Here is a 25,996-nt window from a genome sequence, read left to right as displayed (position 1 = left end):
GTACTGGCTTTAGCCAGCAGATAGCGCTGTTGTATAACGGCAGAAAAAGAGTAAGCCCCCTAGGAAAACCAGGATACAAATTGGATTGGAAAGGGTCAATAGGTTCATTCACATTTCACTTTTTTGTGCACACAAAAAATAGGACCTAGTCTATGGGAGGCACGCACAATGCAATACAATGCGCAATTCCGTTAAAAAAAAAAAAAAGAACATATCTGGAACTTATGAGGCTCAATAGTCATTTAAATCAGGAGGGTCTTTTGTCTGTAGTGCGCAAATGAATATGCCCTGCCTGCACAAAAAGTACAGTAAAATACGCCAATATATGTGCAAAAAATACCTCTTACATAACGCAAATACGCTGCACTGAAGCATGTGCCAAATCACATACTCCCATCTGAAGGAGCCCATGCCTGGCTGCACCACATGTAAGACGCAGTTTCACATAAAGATGGGTACGCATTAACATTTTAAAAAATTCCAATAATTGATATAATTAAAAACAAGCCAGCAATTTAGAGATATTTGTGCCGACATATCTACGCCGGTTCACAAATCCCACATCCATACAAATTATCCAACATATATCCCATATTGTATGACAAAGGTTATCCTTACCTGTAAGGTGACTTTGGATCAAAGCAGGTCTTCGTGACGTCAGTAACATTTGGATTACAACAAGCTCCACCATCATAATCCAATTCCTCGATGTTGCAATCCATATCACAAACGGTGTTTTCCTTCCGGCTGGAGTACAAACATGAGCTGCGTCCACGACAATCACCACCATCATATCCAGTGAGTTTATGATTGCATTCTGGATCACACTCAGTGCTGCCGATCTTTGTAATGTCACAATTAGTAAGGATGAGGCGGTATCTTAGAAAGGAGTCATTTCTTTCTAACACATTTAATTCCCACGTGATGTTATAAGGGTTAAAAGCATCATTGAGCTTCTTATGCTGGAGCTCGATTTGTTCTTTGGTTACTGTTGGGTTTTCATGGTTGTCATCAAACACATTGACCACGGTATAATGTACAACTCTAGGTCGCCGGAACTCTGCAACTCTGTTGTAGCTAGATATTACCTCCAAATTGTCACAAAGAGTTTGCCCACACTGGGGAAGATCTAAATTAGTGTCCAAAGATGAAACATGGAAATAGATGTTTTCTGTTTGTGGCATTTTACCATATTTACCATCGACGAGAAACCAGTTGGTGTTCACATTCTCAAAGCTATCCTGAAGAACAAGTTGAGGTAGAGAAGTGCTCAGTCCATGAAATGCCTGGCCCATATCCAGCAATATTTCCTTCTGGGTTCGAGCGATTTTCCAGAGTCTGAATTGTTCCATATAGCCTCTGTAGTTCTGATTTAGAGCATTTCCTCCAATCATTAGAGTTTTACATTTGCGAGCAAAAGTGCTGAAGACTGGGCCAACTTGTTCACTACTTGTTGCCACTTGTGCCCCGTTGACGTAGAGTTTCAATATGCGGCCATTGTAAGTTACAGATAGATGAATCCACTGATTCGGGAGGTAGTTGCGATGAGCAGTGATGGTCGTCATTTTGCGAGCACGATCTGTCTTTAAGGAGAAGAAATAGCGGGGATCTCTTGTACCCTGGTCACTCATGGCCTCAATTCCAAGTACCCATCCACGGTCATGAGAAGTATAAGTACATTTGTCATAAAGTCCTAAGTGTCCCCAGAAAAGAAAAACATATAAATAAGAGTAATACATACTTTTTGAGAAACATGTTTTGCTAAACAAATACTATGAAAAATATCAAGAATTATATATAAATTATTATTTTAGATTTTTTCCTCCCATTAGCAGAAAGTATAACACCTTTAACTTGACCTAAAATCTAGTCCATGACCGTTTGCCGTACTGCACATGCATTGTAGCATCTATATTATAGCCAAAATAGCAGGAGCTCCCACAGTTCTACTCAAGTGACCTTAGATAACCATAGAACCCTACAGTGATCTAAGTTTCGCTAAGTAACACTGTAGGAGCTTTGGGTATTGTGGCCATAATGCCTCATGTGCTTGGCCATGTTATGACTCCATACAACCTCCAAGTTGTACAGAGCCATGAAGGCTCGTTTACATCTGTGTTGGAGGCTTCTTTAAGTAAAATTCCACTAAATTATTGTCAAAAATAGTGCAGAAACTCAACATTATAGTCAATGGGGTCCGTCAGATGCCATTGGTGTCCAGCATAGGCTGGATCCAGCACTGCCATTACGTCTACTGTTATGCTTCTGTAATAAAGCAGAACAATAGAAGTTCTTCAAGGGCTTTTGTCAAGTTATGAAGTTATCTCCTAGCCACTGGATAGGGCATAACTTCATGATAAGTGGGAGTTTGACCTTTGGGGATCCAACTGATCCCAAGAATGGGGTCCACTTGGTCCTTGAGTGGATAGAGCTGTGCTTGTGCAGGCGCCCCCTGTCCCACTCAATTCAATGACAGAGCAGAGTTTGCTGAAGTACTTGAACTCAGTAATCCCGGCACTGTCATTGAAGTGAATAGAATGGCGGCGAACTTGCCAGACCTCTGCTCCATCTACTCGGGAACCAACCGAAATCCTTTTCTCAGATTTGGTAGGGTCCCCAGTGATCAAATTCCCGCTGACCATAAAGTTATCCCCTATCCCCTAGATAGGTGATAGTTTTATAATTTGGCACAACCCCTTCAATGATGATGTGAACTAGCTTTAATATGGTACCCTCAATGTAACTTCACTGTAGTACCATATGGCGCTGATCTCAAACAGAGACATGCATACACAGACTATTTTCTATGCCACATTCCATAGAAATGATACATAAAAACAATTGTGCTATTGGATTTGGCATAATATACCAATATAGTAAGTATAAGGAGTGCCTATGAGTCTGTAGGACGGCCCAGGGGCGTAACTATAGAGGATGCAGGTGATGCCGTTGCACCCTGGCCCAGGAGCCTTAGGGGGCCCATAAGGCCTCTCTTCTCCATATAGGGAACCCAGTACTATGAGTAAAGCATTATAGTTGGGGGCCCTGTTACAAGTTTTGCACCCCGGCCCGGGAGCTTCAAGTTATGCCTCTGGTACGGCCTAAGGTCTAACAGTGTAACTACGTATAACTAATCGAAAAGTAATTATCAGTTGATCTCAAGTTGTCGAATTGCTTATAATATCTTCCCCTTTAATTTTGCCGGGTGCCTCCACATTGTTGGCCTCAATCTAGACTTTAAAAAAAAAGCAGATTGACTGTACTGCCAAAATGATCTTTACTCTATAAATCACACATGGATTTCAACCAGTTTGTGTAACTGCATGTGATGTTGCCTAGCCAATCTGTATCATGCGGGATAAACTTCGACTTTGCTGGAGTAGAAAGGTGATGATGTCAAAATGTTTTATTTAATAAACAAAAAATTTGGCACTTGTAGAAAACGTAAACTAGTAAAATATGTTAGCAAGGAATGTGCTTCAAATAGCTGCTATTACACTACACACATGGGGCTTCACTGCAACCTAGTAACAGCCAGATGTCAAGTAGGCGAGATAAGGTTTGTTCTTCCAAAGTCTCCTATGTACTTCAGCCGAAGAATTATTGCACTTTCGCATGTTTGCTAGTAATATCTTGTGCTGTATATGCAAAGCATGCAGGTTTATTTGGGGGCAAGCTGTTGAGAGCATTTGATAAAAAATTTTTAAAGCCCGTGTATTACAGATATCCAACATGTAATAAGCACGATATATGAATTCCTCTTTTCTAGAAAGGCCTACATAAGCCCTTGCTAGCTTGTAGTTTTCCGACCTTAGTTTTTGCCTAAAAAATATTGTACAAGACTTTACGACTAGAGATAAGCGAGCACACTTGGTAAGGGCGGTTACTCGAGCAAGCCTCGCTCATCTCGAGTAACTGCCTTCCCCTCCGAGCGTGCTCGGGGATGTGGGTGGGGGGCGGCGGGGTGCAGTGCGGAGGAGAGAGATCTCTCTCACTCCCCCCCCCCCCCCGCTCTCCCCGCCGCCCCCGCTGCCTTCCTGAGCACGCTTAGAGGAGAAGGCAATTACTCGAGATGAGCTATGCTCACTCGATTAACTGCCCTTACTGAGCGTGCTTGCTCATCTCTATTTACGACTATTTTCAGGATAGGTCATCAATAGATGATTGGTGAGGGTAAGCCACTTGGGAACCCCGCCGACCAGCTAATATTTAGCCAGGTGTCATTGTAGACAGAGCCGAAAGAAAGCAGACAGCTTTGTCTGTAGTGCGCATGCAATACCAACCCAGGCCACTGGATTACAGACAGCGCTGTCTGCTTCTGGCTCTGTCCACAATGACAGCTGGCCTAGCCAAGAACCGATCGGAGGGAATCCTGAGCGATGGATCTCCTAGCAATCAATTTTTAATGACATTTCCTAAGGATCGTAAAGTCCTGAACAACCTCTATAGGATTCGGTCAGATGAGCGTTTTTTTTCACGCACGAATAGGCGTGCAAAAAGATCGCCGATTGCGTGTGGAATAATTGAGTGACCGGGTGACTTTCAGCTATTTGAAGTATCCCGTTCACACGATCAGAGGTGCGTGTTTTCCAGCTCCCAAAAGAGTCTATGGAAAGCACGCTCAGAAGATAGGACAGGCTATCTTTGCACGCACCATGGTCCTTTAGATGCAAGTTGCACTAGCATGTCCTATCTTTGGCAGTTGCGAGTATTTTGCACCTCTAAAAAACGTATATGTGAACACTTTCATAGGAGAGCATTGGTTCTAGTAGACACTATCTTTTTGCGCGCCTATTCGTGCGTGGAAAAAACACTCGTCTGACCAAGGCCTTAAGCTGAAGATTGGTTGCTAGACTTTCTTGTTTGCCAACATTATTCTTTCCAAGATCTTTCGGCTAAAGTCTCGAAGTCCAAAGATGCAGACAGCCTGCTACGGCTTCTCTCCCTACAAAGGCCCTATAGCAGCCATGTGATCTGCATCTACAAAACATATTTTTTTGGATATGCCTTATAAACTCATAAACCTTTATAAATGCTAATAAAATGTGTTCTAAGCATCCAGACTCTTCCGCATTACTGAACAGATCATCTCAAAGCAGAACAGGCCTTTGGTGCAAATGGGCGTAAATGCAGCTTGATAGCATCTACACTACACCAGTGTTTATACTCGAGTGCATGGCTATACAATGGATGTGTATGTTATGGATGTCTCCCTGCATTAAGGAGACTGCAGCCGATGGATACTTTGTCCCAGGAAGATGAAGAATCGGATGGCTGGAGGTGAGGTCACCCAGGGTTACTACAGGAGAAGATCGGCGGGGAGAAAGTTCGGTAAGTAGACTGCCTGGGGAGGAATAGGTGAGTATTGATTTTCTTTTTAATGACAGAACCCCTTTAAGCTCACAGATTTCACCACCATGAGAAAAAATATTATTGTCATGTTCCACACATCAGGGCAATTTCCCAATATACCTCCAACGGAAAACTCTGACATATGCAGCTATTAGGGTAGGGTATTATTGTATCTTGACGCCACCAGAAGCTAGGGGTTTGACAGGGCTTGCATGGGGGAACTCCCCTGTCACACCCCTAGCTCGAGATTGGGTAAATTTGGCATGGTCCTGGAAGGTCTTAGCTGTGAATGCTTCCATGTTACAGCTGTAACATGGAAGCATTTGCAGCTAAAAAGCAATACATACATTGGCTGGGGAACATATACCCCTCCGACGCTGGCAAGACTGTGCTGCCCCATGCTGCAGCTGTTACCCGTCTTCCCCACTGCATTAGGCACCCCACCGCCACTCAGCTGGGGCTGGAGGTGAGAGACTACAGCAGGACACTGACAGCGGGGCCACTAAGGGGACATGGTAATGGGGAGATGGCAATTACAACCAGCAGCAGTGGGGAACGGCCGGGAAACACACAACTGCTGCGGGGAGCAAAGCTACCAGCCGGTGATCCTGGGAGACTTACAGCAGCAGCGGGGAAGACAGGAGCACCCGGGACGGGACCATCATAGTGGCCTTCCAGGACCTGCAGGGAAACCATCTCTGCAGCCAATCAGCTTCAGGGGTGTCACCGGGCTGTCACTGTTCTCTCCACCCCTACTTCATGATGGCATCAAGGAGCAATAATACCTTAGGGTATATAGTAGCATGCACAATCTATATGCTCCCATTTAAAAAAATGCTATTCTATACAACAAAACAGTATACCCATGTATACCAGCTGGACAAATACCAAAACAAGACTCTTTTGCCATCTGTTGGGTGAACAGAGCCCTATTGATCTATGGATATGTTTGAGCTATAAACTGAGAACTTGTGTTTGCCAAAGATAGGCCTCTAACTAGATGTGGAAGTGTGGTGGACCAAAGTCACTGGGGCCCCTCCAGAATGAATGCTATATGTAGATTGTATTGTCTTGTACCTTGTCTGGTATAGTGTCTTAAATGTGGAGTGAATTAGCTAAATGTACTAATGTTTCCAGGAATGAGAGGGTTAACGCCTGCAAATATGTTATCTGTGTCTGGAAATGTATCATTTTGTGTAGTGAGTTGGATGTCATGTGACCATGCTTCATATATGTGGTTGCAGGGTGGAATGCAAGGAGAGAGTCATTAGTGAAAGACTGTAGTCTAGTCTGCAAGAGAGAGAGGCAGATGTCTTTGGACCCCCACAGACACTGATCGGTGGATAATGGAAGAGGCCGAGCGAATTCCCGAGACTGGCCCCAGGACTACTACCCCTAGGAATTCTTCCCACTAAGCAGAGGAGAGGAGATCACCATGCAGCGCTGAAAGTGGCTGAAAGTGTGAGTGTTGACAGGTGGAGAGTCCGGCGGAGTAAGGAGTGTGTTTTCGAGTAGCAGAGCTGCACAGATAACTAGGACTGTCGGCCCGGGAGTCTTCCTGATTTTTTTCTCACCACCAACTTTGCCTGTACCCGTATTTTGCTCTGGTCTATGTACAGTTGGACTGTTTAGTGTTGCCGTTTACAAGTAAAGCAACATTACCGACCGTTCCCGGCTTTGTTTTCAACTATACTCTGTGTGTGTGGACTATTATTCCATCATCCAGCTTCACCGCAGAGGAAGGAACAGTGGCTTCACGTGACATCGAAGTGTAAGTTCTGAACCTCAGCTCGGTTCATTGTTCCCATTGAAGTCTCCCCATAAGCAGCAGCTTGGACGGGCCTCGTTCATCCCTTACGAGAGAGAAGATGGTAGAGCCACCGTGACATCTCTACCCCCGCCATCTCCTCCTCCATGGGCTCGCTCCTCGCCCGCTGCAGAAGGACTTAGAATAGTGCTTGTAAGTTTGTGAACCCTTTAGAATTTTCCATATTTTTACTTCTATTTGACCTAAAACCACATCAGATTTTCACACATGCCCTAAAAACAAAACCTACTGTAAAGTAATAAATGGGTAGAAAAAAACTGAAAACTGACAAAAAGTTCTCATAACATGTTAAAAATCAAGCTCACATACTTCAGCCACTCACAGACATGTGATATTGGATTATTTTCCTCAATAAATAAATATCCACATTTTTTTTACTCATTTGTTTGATTTGCTTCTTTTTATTTACTTTTAGGATTTGTGTGAAAATCTGATGTAGTTTTAGGTCAAATGTAAGCAGAAATATGGATCAGTCTGAAGGGTTCACAAACTTTCAAGCACCACTGCAAACATTTTGTAGTATTTTTCTTTTATTTACTCCCCATGGACAGATAGACTACAGCTGGTATACTAGAATTCTAAGATGATTACCTCAGTCCAATCATGACATGCTAGGAATCAGACAACAATCCATTGACAAGCAGACGTCAGGGTCAAGGCTATTGTTTTCTCAAAATAATGTGTGTTGCGTCATTGTAATGATTATTCAGTCAGTTGATATTGTAGAATTGTGTTTTATTTCCCAACTCTTACATCTGCTTAACTCATGAGTTGCCATAGAAAGACAATGTGAATGTGCTAAATGTTTTACTATTAGTATATTCTTAAAGGGGTTTTCCGGTGAAATACTATTAATGACCGATCATCATGATGACCTATCTCAATAGTTGATTGGCTGGGGTCCGGAAGCCTCCGCGCTGACCTCCATGTAGTTGACGGTGCTTGTAGCTGTAGGCACGGCCCTCATTGATTTCAATAGATGATTGGTGAGCGTCAGCCACTTGGGAACCCCACCGACTAGCTGATATTAGGCCAGGTGTCATTGCAGATAGAGCCGGAAAAAGACAGCTCGGTCTGTAGTGCACATGCAATACCAACCCAGGCCACTAGATTACGTACAGCGCTGTCTGCTTCTGGATCTGTCCAAAATGACAGCTGGCCAAGTCACGAACTGATCGGAGGGAATCCTAAGCAATGGATCTCCTAGCAATCAATTATTTATGACATATCCTGAGGATGGTAAAGTCAACTGCTGATGATTTTAGACGTCTGAGATTGGCTGCTACGGTCAGAGGTGTAAATAAAGGTGAGAAGGCTCCTAAAGAAAGAATAATATGGGCCTCTGTTCTGGTATTAGTTCACACAACTTTACTTTGGTTAAATTCTCTGCTGGTACGGCTCCTATTGATTTCAGTGAGAGCCGTGCCTGCAGTTACAAGTGCCGGCCACTATACAGAGGTGGCGTAGAGGCTTCCGCTCTGACCTCTGTGTATTTGCGGCACTGACAGAATGTGCCCGCACAGCTGATCGGTAGGGGTCCCGAGTGACGGCCCCCTTGCCAATCAACAATTGATGACCTATCCTGATGATAGGTCATCAATAGTATTTCCCTTGAAAACCCCTTTAAATAATACATAGTAGTTTTTTATCGGTATTGCTCAAGATACTGTTATTTTTAATTTTTCATATGCTGATTTTTTCATCTATCATGCAATGTGTGTCAAACCCAAGGCCCGTGGGCCGAATTCCGCCCACCTTGTCATTTTTCGTGGCCCACTAGGTCTGAACACAGCAGAACTGGCTCTCCATTTTCTTCAGATGCTGCCAGTGTTTGGCAGAGGGGGGCAAGGGAGGAGGCACCAGCACAGGGAGCTGCTGCCATCTTGGCTTCTGAACTCCGGTACACCTCCACACCATTGGCTACACAGCTCTGATAGCCCTACCCAGGCACCCTAGCCACCCATCAAGGTAGGAAGCTCAATACTAAAGAGGTGGAAGGGGAGAGACCCCATCATAGTGCAGAGAGCTCCATGGCCATGTTACGCAGTAGTTACATTTAGGGCTCATTCACATGGGCGTATTTCACAGCACAAAACTTACATATTTTATGTGTACTTCGGCGTTCTTGCATTTTTTTTTGTGCACGTTAAAGGCTCCTTCAGATGGCAAAATTGGGCAGTTCATTGTGCACTAGCGCAGTTATCAGGTGCACATTTGCGCATGCCCATAGGCACTCCTATGGTGCCTTTGGTGCCCAAATGTGCACCAAAATAGAGCATGTTGCGTTATTTTCTTTTGCGTTGCACGCACAGATTTTGCACACAAATAGAATCATGTGAGTAAGCCCTTACACGAGTTTTTCACGTGTGCAAAAAAAAAGCAAAAGCTCCCATAGATTTCTCCTGTCTTCATGCATAAATATGCAGTCAAGCCTTCCCATTGACTTCAATGGACAATTTGGCTCGTAATACCATCCAAAATAGGACATGTTGGGATTTTTTTCACAAACAAAAAAAACACGTGAAAAACTCACGTGAAATACGCCTTTGTGAATGAGGTTTATAACCGGCCCTTTGAAGGCAGCCATAAGGGCTTATTCAGATCGGCATATATCGGTCGGGTTTTCACGCCTGGCCGATATACGCTGCCCCTCTCTGCAAGGGGAGGAGGCGGGACAGGAGCTGGTGCAATGAGCTCTCGTCCCCTCTCCACCCCTCGCCACTGTTTGCAATAGGAGTTCCGCCCCCATCCTCTCCCATTTCAAACAGTGGTGAGGGGCGGAGAGGGGGCGAGAGCTCAGTGCACTGCTACCAACTCTTCCAGCCTCCTCCCTCTGCAGAGAGGGACGCCGTATATCGCGAAAACCAACCGATATACACCCGTCTGAATAAGCCCTAAAGCTGATGTGGCCCTAGGTGAAAATAACCCGTTTTATGGATTTGCTTTTATTTATTTAATTTTTTTTTTTCTTGCAAAATTCTGGAGAGAACCTTTTGTTTGACAGAACTCTGCGGTCAATTATAATGAAATAGTTTAGTATTAAATGCTTGTTATAGTCTGGAAACTCCAAACACAAAGCAGAAGGCCAGATGCAGAAGTCATTGGCTTCAGGTAGGCCATTTTTATTTATTTTTTGCTTTTAGTTTAAATCAAATATTATTCATTTACATTTTTGTTTCAACGGGAACAAAAAACAAATAAGAAGAAATAAAAAGAACAAAAGCTGCTTCACACAATTGTTTAATCGTGTCACTCTGCCATTAGAACACTGTGGTCTACAGAGGGCTGACCTATAAACATATCACACTGCGGATAGTACACCACGATCCCAGCAATGACTGACCCATAAACATGTCACAACATCATTAGTACACTTTAGGAACACTGGCTAATAAACATTCATTTGTTTATAGGCTAATAATGAACAATTATGGGAAACAAGACTATGTTTATAGAGATGGGCCGGACTTGTTATTCACTGGAATGGGCAATATGGTTAGAAGATACTCTTCGCAATTACCATATATTCAAATTTCATTTCACTTAGAGTCAACAGTGCCAGCCAAAACCCAGATCCAGGATGCCTACCAAATTACTTAAAGGGGTTGGCTAAGTTATTTAAAACATAATCGGCAAATGCAAAGAATGGCATAATGCAAGAAATGAAGCACTTGCCTGATCCTTTGCAACTCAGGTGCCATCACTTTGGTCCTCTTCACCTTTGTTTACTTGGATGCCATAGTAATATTCCATAGGTTTCTTTCACATGAGCGCATGTTGGCCGGCCGGCCGGCCGATATACGCTGTGATCTGATGCATTGGATTCCAATGCATCAGATCACATGGGCGTATTACTGAGACGTAAAAGCGCCGGGCGTTTTTATGTCAGGCCCAAAAGATAGTCCTTGAACTATCTTTTGGGCTGGAATACGTCGGCCACTGCATGGGCTCCTATGGGAGCCCATAGCAGCGGCCATAGGTGGGACGGAGTTTAGCATTGTGGCTGCTAAACTCCCTCCCTCTGCTCTCCTCCCCCTGTGCAGGCTCACCATTCTTCTCCTCCCCACTGATCTCTGCAATGGGAGGGGTGGGGCGGGGGTGGAGTTAAGTGCCGGCCTGGCCTGCCTCCTGCCATTGCAGGCTGTGTGCAAGGGGCAGGACGCGGGCGGTGCTAAGCTCCTGCCCTCTTCCTGCCCCTTGTCCATAGCCATCAATGGGAGGAGGCGGGACGGGAAGGCGCTTAGCTCTGCCCCTGCCCCCTCCCATTGCAAAGAACGAGCGGGGAGGAGAGGACAGGGGAGCCTGTGATGGATGGTGAGCTCGGTGCATATGCTCCGGGCCTCATGCCATGTGAACGGGCGCACAAACATTAGATTTCACATGCTTCTACGCCCCAGATGGAAGCGTATATTGGGGGCGTGAAAATGCCGGCCAATATGCGCTCGTGTGAAAGAAGCCATATACCCCATATATATGATAACTGCAGCCAATCACTGGCCTCAGCAGTATATGGCATGAGACATTGAAGGTCAGTGATTAGGTGCAATGCTTATGTGGGATATATGAAATGTCACCAACCAAGTAAGCAAAGACTAGTAGGGAGGGCATATTAACCTATTACTCCCCCCTTCTACACGAACCAACCTAAACAACCAATGACCGTGAACCAGCCAAACCAAATAACTAGAGATGAGCGAGCATACTCGATAAGGCAAACTACTCGAGCGAGTAGAGCCTTATGCGAGTACCTGCCCGCTCGTCTCTAAAGATTCGGGTGCCGGCAGGGAGCGGGGAGCGGCGGGGGAGAGTGGGGAGGAATGGAGGGGAGATCTCTCTCCCCCCCCCCGCTCCCCCCTTGCTCACCGCCACAACTCACCTGTCACCCGCGCCGGCAGCCGAATCTTAAGAGATGAGTGGGCAGGTACTCGAATAAGGCACTACTCGCTCGAGTAGTTTGCCTTATTGAGTATGCCCGCTCAACTCTACAAACTACAAATAACCAATCACCGGGAATGAGTAAATCCAAACAGGTTGCAAATGGTGTGCATTTGGGGAGTAATATAGATATATGCGTAGGGAGGGCAGGATTGACAATGTTAGAGTGATGTGGGGTTGAGCAGGTAAGTAATGCTTCTTTTCTTATTTTATGTCATTCCTTGCATTTGCTTAATCGCTTATTAACTTAGATGTGCAAGGGGGTATGGTTGCTGTTTAGCCCTCGTTCTCACTGGTGACAAAGTTGCGCGATTTTGCCACGTTGCTACCATGCTACATGTATGAGAACCTCATGCCTTCCTATGGGTTACTTCACACATGCGATGTTTTGTAGCATGCGACAACCTGACATGCTTCCCTATGGAGCCTTCCTCTCTGTTGCATCGCCTGAAAACACGGTTTTCATGCGGTGCGATGAAACTTTGACAGTAGGAAATCCTACTGTCAAAGCTATAATCTAAGCCCCAGCTGCAGGAAAAAAATACACATACATCACCTTAGAAGCGCTCTCTAACGCCGCAGCAGCTTCACCCCGGGTCCCGACACTGTTTCTTTTCATAATCTTCTGGCCAGGGATTGAAAAATCCCCGCCTTCTGGAAGTACTGACTATGATTAGCTAAGTGTCAGCCAATCACAGCCAGCGCTTCCAGGAGGCAAGGATTTTTCAATCCCTGGCCAGAAGATTATGAAGAGAAACAGCCGGAGGCCGAGAAGAAGCTGCAGCGGCACCCTGAACATTGCCGGAGAGGTGACGTATATAATGAGCACAAAAACAGAGCATGTTGGGTATTTTTTTGCCTAACGGAAAAGTACACGCATAAAAGACTAATGTGAGTGAATCCATTGAAATTGATGGGTTCTATTATTACCTATGGTTTGCGCAAGCGTATTTCTGCACACATAAACAGGTGCAAATACACCCCTGTGAAGGAGCTCTAATTCCTCAAGGTGTTTGAAACAACCTCCCTGCTGAGTTCTTCAAAAACTGTGTAACTAGAATTGATGCTGTTTTTAAAGACCCATTTAGACAGAACAATTATCGCTCAAAATTCGCTCAAAAGCCATCTTTTGAGCGATAATCGTTACGTATAAATGTACCCACCTTTCAGTTTTCTGCTGAAAGATGAAAACCAGTTCAGCATGAAATCCATCATTCAGCAGAACAGCTGATAAGCAGGACCGCACGCTGTGTTCTGCCTGGGGAGAGTTGATTACAGCTGATTACATTGTCTCAGCTGTCAGTCCCTTGGCAGAACAAAGGGAATTTATTCAGAGAACAGCGGGTGGTCTGTTCCCTGACTACAGCTCCTGGCAACTCACATGCTACTAATTGGTATTAATAGTACCAAGCAGTAGTTTATGCAAAAATGATCACTCAAAAGCTATCTTTTCAGCGATCATCTGTATGTATAAATGCAATGGGGAGAGGCGGAACAAGGGCGGGGCTAATTCTCAGAACTTAGCCCCGCCCCCATCCCGCCTCCTTTTATTGCAAATAGTGCAGAGGGGCGGAGAGGAGGCATAGAGGGGGCGGGAGCTCAGTTCCCGCTCCTGGCTCTTCCATCCTCCCCTCCCCCTGCAGATGAGGACGACGTGTATCGGCTCGGCGTGAAAACCAAACCGATATACGTTCGTGGGAATGTAGCCTAAGACAAAGGCTGCTCACACCAGTTACTAATTGGATTTACTTTTTTCTTTTACTCATTTACTTTGAATTCTGCTAATTGACTAAAATAAACTATTAACATTTGCTATTATTGAAAGCATTCTTATTTTGTACAGTACTGCATATTATTCCCTAAATAAGGGTGACTACCCACTCCAGTTTTTTTTCACTGCAAAATTTGCAGCGTTTTTTTTCTGCAGGGGTCTATGGGACTTGTAATGTTAAAATTGCGATCGCGCAAATTCGCGATTTCGCGGTAATTTACGATTTTGCGCGATCGCGATTTTAACATTATGAGTCCCATAGACCCCTGCAGAAACAAAAAAACGCTGCGAATTTCGCAGTGAAAAAAAACTGTAGTGGCTAGTCACCCTAACAATTTAAAACTCTACGCATATACTCATACTAAGGCCCTATCCAGTGATACAAAAGCAGTAAATTCTGGCTTATAGCTGATAGCAAAGACTATAAAAAAAAAATTAAATATGGTGTTATTAATAGGTTGTGAACCTGCATGATGTACTATGTGGCCTAACACCCTGTATATACCTTTTTTAGTGCAGGAATAAGTACTAAGCAGCCACCCCCTTCTATATAAGGCCTCTTTCACCCAAGCATTTTATTGCATCTATTTTGCTGCGATCAAACGCCGGCCAAAAATCGTGACTATCTGATGTATTGGATTTCAATGCATTTGTTCAGATTGGTGAATTTCCAGTGTATAAAATCAGCTGGCCGGAAAAGATAACGCACACGGTGCACATTCCGGCCGGCCACTTTCACGCGACCCCGGAAAAGATAGGACTTGTCCTATCTTTTGTGGGAATATGCCAGCCGTTCCCATAAACTCCTATGGGAGCTTACGTGTCACATCTGTCTCCTGAGATCTGTTGTACTACGCGTTCTCTGGAGTTTTCCCGCTCAGGCGTGGAGAATTGTGTTGGCTGGGTGTGGGTGTGTCACCAGTCAGCCAATCACTCTAGGTTAGTACACATAAAAGCTGTCTTCCCAGGTGTGGGTGTGGTCAGTTGTCTTTGTTCTCATTCTCTCTCTGTGTGGTGTGATCAGGTTCTATGTGTAGTGGCTGCCTGAAAGGTTTGTGTTTTGGGTTTTGTTTGGTTATGTAGCTGGACTCCTGGTTAGTGTAGGCACTAGTGGTATAGCCAGGAGCCATGACGTGGCCCACTAGCTTCTATATTTTGGCCAAAATGTCAACAAATACCTGACATTTATAGTATTCACATCTGCTACTAGTGTTTGTGTATTGGCTGCTGTATGGTGTGATTCTGCCTCTGTGTGTCTTCTTACTCTGTCCAGTTGTTCCTGTCAGTGGTGACATGTATATGTGTTCTATCCAGGGTGCATGGGTTCTAGGAGCAGCCTAGATCCGAAGACCGCTGGGCTGCCCCCTATTGGAGTGATGTTTCCACTCAGATAGGTCCTTTGTCATCTTCCTTTGTAGAAGATAGGGAGAGGTGTTAATTAGTAATTGTTTCACCTGGTGTTCCCTATCTTTGGTAACCTTCATGTGGGCCCGGTGCTTATTAGCATAACATTATGAGAGCCATGGGAAAAGGGAAGGGGGAGGGAGTTTAGCAGTGGCTCACGTTGCTAAAATCCCTCCCCTTGCTGGCAGCTCCCATAAGTTGGGGAGGGAGTTTAGCACAACTAGCTGTACTAAGCTCCCGCCACGTCCTGCACCCTCCCCTTGCTGACAGCTGACAAAGGGCAAAGAGGGGAAGGGAGTCTAGCACACTAGTTCTGCTAATCTCCCACTCTCTCTCTTTGCCGGCAAGAGGCGGAGAGGGGGAGGGAATTTAGCAGCGGTTAATACCAGCCGTGGTATTCCAGGCTGCGGTGTATATACAACGCAGCCCGGCCATCGGAATGGGTGAGAAAACAGGAGATGCAGCCAGTATTCATCAGTACCTTGCACCTGTGCAATTGCTCCTCTATATAGCAGTTTGGCTGTCTGCATGTTGGTGCATGTGCTGCCATTACCTGTCCTCTTGCATCAGTATATCAGTAAGTATATGGCCATTTTCTGTGATTTTTATTTATTTATTTTTTTCAAAGACTATAAAAAAGGTTATCGGAAAGCAAGAACAAAAAAAAATAAGAAATCATAGCTATGGTATACACAGTCCTACAAATTTGTAGAATATCCCTATTATCGGCCTGAAATTCAGAGAGCCGCTTTGGCAGATGATTAATGGAAGTGCAGAATGTATGGAATGCAGGAGGGAGCCAGTCCATTCTAACTGCAGCGATATGACATACAGCGATGCCATTCTGCAGGATGCCAATTAACGAGCTCCACCACTTAATGCATATTGTATTCCGGAGGGTCTAGGATTGGATGTAGGTCTATGTACAGTATGTGCTCGGTGCTTCCTGCAAACAGAAATCAGGGGCAGGTGAGGTGATTTCATACAGAAGAGGGAATTCAAGGTCAATCCCTAGCCACAGCACACAGAGCTCGGGGAGGGGCGTTCCTTGCCATTCCTGGCTTTAATTGTCAAGTATCAAAGCAGCAGACAAACGCTCCAGAGAGCAGATATTCTCCAAGAATCTATACGAAAAGCTTTTATCTGTCAGGTGGAAAGTAATGCGCTTAGACATATTGGGGCTGCTCTGGTCTCAATGTGGCACAGGCCATGTCAAGGGGGGAAACACTGTAACAGAGTCTTAGTTCAGAGATGGAAAATTGGTGTCATGGACTATGTGACACATTAAAACCCGACAAATAAAAAAAAAAAGAAATTTATGCAAATACTAGCAATCTTCTCTGAATCCTTATATCAGGTGGATTTATCCATGTCGTGTTAATTCTCTTACGTATATAGCGCAACTATTGTATCAAAGCATGAGCAAAGCTGGCAGAGATTCTGGGCAATGTGTAACATTTTAATGTTTTATTTACCATAAAGTGAGAAGAAACCCGTGGCATGAATGTTCAAACTTGGACTTACATCCAAAGTAAATATTTTTTCCCTTGTGCAGAAGAAAATCATGCCAGGCCATGAAAAGTTTTCCCCTACTCCCAATTGGCACGTCTAGCTAGTTTCAATTAAAATGCAATTTTAAACCATTTCTAGCCTTTTTTTTTCAGAGTGAAGGCTGACAAGCTGTGCTGTAATGTCATGCTATAGAGGCCGCCGCACAGCTCCAGTACAAATAACTACCCTAATGAATAAAGGAATGTAACGGATGACTTTACGGAAGCCTGGAAAACCATATAAAGCTCTTAAAAAAAAAACTGAAAATCTTACAAATAATCAGGGCGCCTTTTTTAACTTGTTTTCTTAGTTTTGCTTTCTCATCCCATTTCTTTGCTTTAGCATTCCAGCATATTCCCAATGTTACCGAAGGCTGGGTCAGGGGGTGGACATTCCATATGTACTAACTGTGCAACTGCACAGGGGCCCAGTATATAAGGGGGGCCACTGATATTTAGGGGCAACTTAATATTTTCTTAGGTCCCCTGTCCACAGCCGTGATGGAATATTCCGCCACGGGGGAGGAGGGGGGAGCGCTGTCAGGTCTTTGCAGTGAGCCTATCTAACAGATAGGACACGGCGGAAAATCGTGGCATGCTGTCATTTAGATCCCTCGAGCGGGAAAGCTTCACACACAGAGATCTGATGGCGATTTATCGCCGGTGGATCATCGCCCGTGGACATGCAGCCTTACTAAGACCAGTTTCACACAGACAACAAAATGGTGCAATTTTCTCGCAATGCAAAAGTGCTACAAATTGCATGTATATGAAACCCATGGTTTCCAATGGGTTCCTTCTAGAGATGAGCGAGCATACTCGCTAAGGCCAATTGCTCGAGTGAGCATTGCCCATTGAGTACCTGCCCACTCGAGAGAAAAGGTTCGGCTGCCGGCGCGGGTGACAGGTGAGTTGCGGCAGTGAGCAGGGGGAGCGGGGGGCAGAGAGGGAGAGAGATCTCCCCCGCCGCTTCTTGCCCGCCGACGGCAGCCGAACCTTTTCTCTCAAGCGGGCAGGTACTCGCTAAGGGCAATGCTCGCTCGAGCAATTGCCCTTAGCGAGTATGCTCGCTCATCACTAGTTCCTTCACATTAGCAATGTTTTGTACCCTGCTACATTCCAAGAAAAAAAAAAAACACGAGTTGCTAAATATTGCCACAATTTGTGATGTTTTCTAGCCCATGTTTCCCTATGGAGCCTTCCTTTCGGTTGCATCACATCACATGAAAACGTGGTTTTCGTGTGGTGTGATGCAACTTTTACAGTAGGAAATCCTACAGTAATAGCCCTAAAATAAGCCCTATGTAGTAGTTCTCTACCATCTCTGTCTGCCAATGGACTGGGTATTGGGACAAGTGGAACTTAGAGTTGGTTTACATGGGATATCTATCATCCAAATAATCAACACAGCCACCAACCGGCTTATGAGTGAGAATTCGTTCACCTAAAAATAGTCACCGCTTGATTAGTTAGTTGTATTTCAAGGACTAGCCAACAACTTTACTGGTAAATGTGTGCTTGATCAGTGTGCGCCTCCCACCAAATACTGATTGGCTCCCGCCTTTCTTTAAACATTTTGCCCTGCCACTTAGTGCTCTTTAGTTTTCAAAAACACATAAATATGTGATCCTCACCTGAACAGTACCTGCTGGTCTTCGAAACATTCACTACTACAGTCTCTGCCTGGTATTGGTCCAGCGGGAGACCTCAGCACCAAGTGTTCACTCGAAAACCACTAGCAGGCATTTATATGCGTTCAGGGCTCGGTAACCAATGATTGAGCATTGGGGAGGGGTCAAAATTTCAAGTACACACCTGCAAAAGAACCTCACGCCCCCGAAATAGTCGAAAAACAATATTTCAGCCTGGGTAAATGCTCCCAACAATTTGTTTAGCGATTGCGAAATTGAACAAGTGACAAACAATCACTCGTTTATACGCTTTAGTGACTATTTTGAGCAACTATTCAGACGATAGTTGTCCATGTAGATAAAGGATGGTGTTAGAAATGTATAATCTTTGATTTGTGTTGAACTTATGTTTGAATAACCTTATATTAAAATTTTCTTGTGCCCCTAGGTGTCTGCCTTGTTTAATGGGTGATGCAGAGTGGGACTAGCAGAAGAGGGTCTAGGTGTCACTTGGTGACAGATCAATGGTTTTAAAATGTGGAACAGAGATTCGGCCTGTATAGTTGGAGCACTAAAATGTTGAACATGCATGCAGAGGAGCGAGGACACTCCATAGTAGCTGTAGCGACTAGGCGTGTTTGTAGGTGTTAGGTGTCTGGAGGTTACCACCACTGACAGAGATTTGTAGTGTTAGAGAGTCTGTGGCATCTGCTTTTTTTGACTGCATTTATGAAGGTCAAGGCTGGTGCCTAAAAGATAACCAAACTGAAACTAAAGTGTACCCGAACAAAGGTTTTGTTACATCTACTGCACCAATGTGGTACGTTTGGTGATCCAACAAGCCAGGGCCATGGTTTTGGCCATGCTCGATAGCAAGCATATTGCTGAAGGCACCCAACAGTGGTGGACTCTCGCCCCACCACACAATCTATCTCTCTATAAAGTGGTAAGTTGACTTCCCATCCTGCCTAAGATGCCCCTGGCTGGGGGTCTTCTTTATAAAGCCACCCATAGACATGCAATTTCTAGCTACTGTACACCAATGCAAATCTATCACAAGACTCCTCATCTACCATATGGCTATGGCTCAAACAACTGCATCAACCATGCACGTGTGAATCCAGCCCACGTGTGGTAAAACCCAACTGTAAAGGGAAGAAGAGTTGAGAACATCATTATAATGCAATTTATTTACCTATACCATGTGTTCCAAATGTACTACTGGTTGGTAAGGAGACCCTGACTATTGATGCCATCTAATGTGACTCATGAACAATGAAGAAGAAACGGCATAGTCTGTACAGACAGGCAGGTTTATGCTCCGATTGATTCAGAAAAAAATAAAAAGCAAAAAATTGAAAAGCTTTGCGACGAGCATATTCTAAGGTTTACAGGGCTATCAAGTAAGATACACTATACTGCTGGTAATTGGAGACTACATAGGCTCAGCAACAGAATGAAGCAGGAGAGACTAATCAACTTCTGTGAATACAATGACCTTCTCATAAATTCCTCGCTCAACCAAAGTGATACCTTTGCCCGTGCTACAACCCTTCAGTTTCTATGCTACATACTTCAGTGTTCCTCACTGTGCTAGGTTTTGTATACTTTATACATGGAGACACTGGAAAAGTAGATTATGTTTCATTTTGTGCAAATTGCTTTTATAAAAGATACTTTTGGTTCAAAATATGCAAAATATGCAATTATTGGAACAAAATATTAGTTCACTAATACATACCGTGTTTCCCCGAAAGTAAAACCTACCCCAAAATTACGCCCTACCCTCACTACGTGAAAAAAAGGAAAAAAGCAATACTCACCTAGCAGGCGCCGTGTGGGTTCCTCCCACTACTCTCCAGCGTTCCTGCAGGCTTCCGTGCAGTTGTCAGTGCCAACAGAACATGTCCTGCTGGTAACAGCATTTGAAAACCCCGCCTCCAGCAAGAGATTGCTCTGATTGGTTCTCCAGCGCCGTGGCTCAACCAATCAGAGCCAGCACTTGATGCGCCAATCACAGCCATTCACTGACTAATACCAAGCAGTGACTGCTGTCAGCTCCCTCGCTCCCACTCCTGGTTGGCTGTACTCTGACTCTCCACTGACATCACTACCATTGCAAAAAAAATTAAAAATCACGGGTTGCTAAATATTGCCACGATTTGCAAGGTTTTCTAGCCCATGTTTCCCTATGGAGCCTTCCTTTCTGTTGCAGAACAACCCCTTTTCAATAAGACAATTACAAAGTGCCATTACTGTCTAAGCGTTTCTGACCCACGTCACAGGCTTCTCTCTAGCAAAGCCTGAATCCTGCTGCACACTGATGAGGGGCAAAGACCCCGAAACAGCTGTCTGTGCATGGAGTCTGGCTTTGCTTTCAATTCACGGTCATTGTTACAAGACTTGTATAAATAGTCTAACATTGACTTGAAGGAATGTTGCCTTACAATAAGTGGCACTGTGGAGGTTTTACTCCATCTCCCTTACTTGCATATTACCCAGTGGAGCATGAATGAAATACATTGTCTCTTCCGATGAATCCAGGTTCCTGTTATACCATGCTGATGGAAGAGTCAGAATTTTACATAAGCAGTATGAATTGATGAACCCTCCCTGTCATCTATTCAGAGGATATCAGTACCTCCATCTAATTTGTGGCTACTGCAAGACGTTCTCCTGTCCTCATGCGCCAATATTCCTGCAGAAAGATTTCAACACCTAGTAGAATCTATACCATGACAAATTGATGAAGTTCTGAATGCCAAAGTAGGTTGGACATGCTACGAGTTGGGTTTCTCTAACAGGCTGGGTTTCCACACTGGGGTAACCAAATACATCAAAAACCATGGCTATCCGTGGCAGCCAATAACCCCTATGATCTTGTCAGGATTATCAGCAAGATCGTTCGGCCATGTATTGCGTCAGGTGGCTGCGGTTTTATGGGGTTACCACGGTGTAGAAAGCCAGTCGCAAGGTGGTCATTCTGTGTATATTGCAGTAAACAGATGACAATTACATCAGTGAGGCTCCCAATATAATTTGTCATTATATCAGACGTATACTAGGATAATTTAATAGAAAGTCAATAACATATCAGTATATTTTCCAATGGTGGAAGGAAACTAAAGCAATAGGAGGAACCAACTGCAAAAACATGAAGGACATACAAACTCCATGCAAATGTTGACGTTGGTTGAATTTATCAATGCATAGTACATTTTGTCTGATTCACTTAGGCTAGTTTCACGCAGGCATTGCATAAATGGACTAGTAATACGTAGGCAGTTGGCTATTTGAACAGATGACTGGGAGTTACAGATGTAGCAGCTGCCAAATAATCGTTTGGCGGCCGTTCTAAGTATACAAATTGAGTTCTACATAAATAGTGTAGACCTGCTACATGAACCCTTTCCAATCCACTGTCTGACGTATGAAGACGTTATGATTGAAGGCTGTACAGCTCTGATGTCGGAAGACATCCGGCAGGGTATTCTTACTGTAGATTTCTGGCAGCTCTGTTGTCGATGGGCCTCTCCAGCATGTCCCATACTGCAGTATTGGCTCTAGCCAGCAGATAGCGCTATTGTATAATGGCAGAAAGAGAAAGCCCCCTAGGAAACCCTGAATCCAAAATTGGAGTGCAAAAGGTTAAAGGGGTCATCCAGGGACATTTCTTTTTTCAAAAAGCCACTTGGCCTGCTGTACTAAAATAATAAAAGATACACTCCCCTTCCCCGCTCTTCCACTGCTGCCATTTCGATGACACCAAGTCCTTGCTGGTCTTCCAGGTGCAGGGAGACAGCGATGACATCACTGACACCAGGGCCATGTGACCACTGCAACCAAGCAGCGACTCCCCTAAGTCGGTGAATAGTTGCATCGGTCACGGGATCTGGTGTCGGTGACATCAGTGTTCTACGCCCAGAAGTAAAGACCAATCGGGAGCTGGTGACGTTGAAATGGCAATAGTGGAAGACGAGTATATATTTTCTTTTTTTTAATACAGCAGGCTGAGTGGCTTTTTCAAAAAAACAAATGTTCCCAGATAACCCCTTTAACAGTGTAACATACGATATAAGGCTGAAAAAAGACATATGCTCATCAAGCTCAGCCTATTATCTGGCAATGTTGATTCAGAGGAAGACAAAAATAAACAGTTGCAAATGGATCTGAATAAACTGGAGGTTTGGGCAGAAAAGGGGATTATGAGGTTTAACATTGATAAATGTAAGGTTCTGCACATGGGCAGAGGAAATACATGTCACCATTACACACTAAATGGGAAACACTGGGGAACACTGACATGGAGAAGGACTTGGGGATTACTGTAAACATAACTGAAGTAACCAGTGTCAGGCAGCTGCTGCCAAGGCAAATATGATCATGGGGTGCATCAAAAGAGGTCTAGGGGCGCATGATGAGAACATTGTTCTTCCTCTTTACAAGTCACTGGTCAGATCACACATGGAATATTGTGTACAGTTTTGGGCACTGGTACTGAAGAAGGAAATATCAGATCTTTAGCTGCTTCAAAGGTGGACAACTAAGTTAATAAATGGAATGGGTGGGCTACATACCGAGAGAGATTGTGAAATTTGGAGTCATTTAGATTAGAAAAAAGACGGCTGAGGGGCGACCTAATAACTATGTATAAATATACCAGGGGGCAATACAGAGATCTCTCCCTCTATCTATTTATACCCAAGACTGTGACTGTAACAAGGGGGCACCCTCTACATCTAGAGGAAAGAAGGTTTCTGCACCAAAATAGAAGGGTGTTCTTTACTGTAAGAGCAGTGAGACTATGGAACTCTCTGACAACGTGGGGATGGCAAACTCACTAAAACAGTACAATAGGGGCCTGGAAGCCTTTCTTGAGAGTTACAATATTACATGTTATAGTCACTAATTACTTCAGAAGGGTCGGTGATCCGGGGATTGTTCTGATTCCCAGATCGGAAGGAGTTTTTAGCCCCTAAAATGGGAAAATTGGCTTCTACCTTATTGTTTTTTTTTTTGTTGCCTTCCTCTGGATCAACATTGGAGGTAATAGACATAACTAGATGGACATAGGTCTATGTTTCAGCTTTACACACCATGTTACTATAAGTAATATAATAAGTGGAAGATCAGCCTATCCTGGACCATTTAATCATCCCTTCCAAGTACAGAAGCTAGTTCGGAAATGCTGGGGCCTCTGCTGCTGCTGAACAATACCTCATTTACAGAGGCAAATTTCTAGGAAATGCTAGCAATTTACAAGGTAATGCAATCGTTTTAACTGTGAAACAATGTTGAGCAAGAAGAATAAGGCACCGTATGACAGCAGGCACCCTGCTGCCTAACAGTCCAAAAGAGTCATGACTACTATGCTGTTATTGGATGAGCGCCCAATATCTGCCATTTATACACATGGTTTTCGCAGATTAGTTGACATTATGATTGATTCTATTTCTCTCAGCCTGAATTCTCCAAATGTACTGGGAGGTTAACGACAAAGTCATTAGGTCCTTTAAAAATGCCCCTTTTCCAACTTGTCCACTTAATTATGGATGTGTAGACAAGCAAAAATAGGACTATACGACCATGCCGCTTCAATGATAGATAGCTTTAGTAATGCACAGTGCATGTTTGTAGCACGTACCAGGAAGTCAATCAGAAGCAAGCTCCATTATTGGGTTCAGATAGATGCATAGTACTGCCAATCTGTTGCAAAATACTGGATGACTCACAGCTATAAACTCTCTGTAGGGCTATTAATTTCTGATAATGAAGCTAATATTAGTCCTGAGTTATGACTGGGCACATGCAATGAGGTTGCGGTCCAAAATATTCTAAAAACTTTACACATTTTTATCATTTAGCAATAGCAGCTGCAAGAATTGAAGCAGAACAGTAGTAGCGACCTAGAACTCAACCTTCTATATGCTTCAATGTTCATCTAGGACAATACCCTTAGTAACAATCAGTCAACTGATCGCCAAAAGTTGGCTTTACACAGGACGACTATCGCCTGAATAGTCATTCGATAGAGCGAATGTAAGCAATAGTTGTATCATGTATACATGGCCATCAACCGGGTGACGAGCAAGAATTCGGTCACTGATCACTTCATTTCAGCTTACCTAAAAATAGTCGCTGCTTGATTAACTATCATCTGGTAATCATTGTCTTTCAACAACCAGCCAATGATTTTGCAGGGAGCTGTGAACTTGTTCAGTGTACGTCTCATACTGAATGCTTCTGCCTTTTTATGAACATTTTCGCCTTCCCTCATTGGTTTACAAAAACACATAAATATGTACCAGCGATCCTTGACTGAACAATCCCTGCTGGTCTTTGAAAGAACACTCGCTCCTGCGGTCTCTAGCTGGTTTTGGTCTTCGAAGATACCAGGGAGCAGCGGGTGTTCACTTGAAGACTGCTCACAGGTATATATATGCATTCAGTAGACTCACCAATCAATGAGTACGTGTTGAGGAGGGGTCAAAATCTTAAGTACATGCCCAACAAAGAAACTTTTTGACCAGCATTCCACACTAACAAAATGTCTCAATTCTCGGAACGGCAAGGCACTTCCATCTTCCTGGTTACTGTCCTTCGTCAAATTAGAGCTGCATACTTCAATGTACCGTAAGTGTCGTCTGCACATACTACAGACTGTCCTCTAGGGGTGTAACTATAGGCGGTGCAGGGGATGTGGTTGCACCGGGCCCAGGACCCTTAGGGGGCCCATAAGGCCTATCTTCTCCATACAGTAAGCCTAGTAGTATCGATAAAGCATTATAGTTGGGGGTCCCTGTTACAGATTTTGCATTGGGGCCCAGAAGCTTCATGTTACGCCTCTGCCTCTACACATACTTTCAGAGCTTCGCCTACGTGCATACTCCGAACACTCATCCTTACAAAGCCACCTTAGTCATGTTGCTGAACCCCATGGTAATTAGCAGTTCTTGCAGGGGTAGCTCTTAGTTCCTCCTCGCTTCCCCCAGTAATAGTGCTCAATGAAGCAAAGGCCAACCAAGTAATAAATGTGCAGTCTTCTAGAGTAATAGGCACTCTGCTGCTGCTCTGCTCTCTGGGTGATACAGTGAGCCTCTTCTCAATGACTTCCATACATCCCAATAGGACATATATTAAATATGCAAATTATACAAAAATTGAAAAACCAAATCTCTGGAGTCCCTACCTTATCCTAGCCCTTTGACCATATTCTGTCTCTTATAGAAATTAAAAATGAACTATGAAAAATAGGATAAAGAATTTCCCTTTTCCAGGGGTTCATCTATCAATTTTACTTCCTCTTTCTCATAAGCCTCTGATCAGGATGTCTCTGGTTACAAGACAAACGGCTACAGCAGAAATTCCCTCTGCACTGGCCAAAATAGGAGATTAAAAGCCACCAGCCTCAACTGTCAGTAAGAAAGAAAGAGATCATCCAGAAATTAGATGGTTTGAGCCACCATAACAAGTTATCTCTTATCCAACAACTAGAGCCCCTACCTTTCTTGGGAATGGGAGTCCA

The 25,996-nt window shown here is 44.1% G+C and overlaps 1 protein-coding gene across 1 annotated transcript in view; it reads right to left on the bottom strand.

Annotated features, from left to right (window-relative positions):
• The window catches only part of PAPPA (pappalysin 1), a 326,123-nt gene that overhangs the window by 273,655 nt on the left and 26,472 nt on the right, over window positions 1-25,996 (bottom strand). Inside the window, exon 2 of the mRNA XM_066580837.1 lies at window positions 619-1,693. Coding sequence (XP_066436934.1) covers window positions 619-1,693 — 1,075 coding nt within the window. The remainder of the gene's footprint in view (window positions 1-618; window positions 1,694-25,996) is intronic.

The sequence above is a fragment of the Eleutherodactylus coqui genome, chromosome 10, assembly GCF_035609145.1.
Source record: "Eleutherodactylus coqui strain aEleCoq1 chromosome 10, aEleCoq1.hap1, whole genome shotgun sequence".
NCBI classification, from domain to species: Eukaryota; Metazoa; Chordata; class Amphibia; order Anura; family Eleutherodactylidae; genus Eleutherodactylus; species Eleutherodactylus coqui.
Note: the sequence above shows the minus strand (reverse complement) of the source record. Positions and strands in the feature narration are given on the sequence as shown.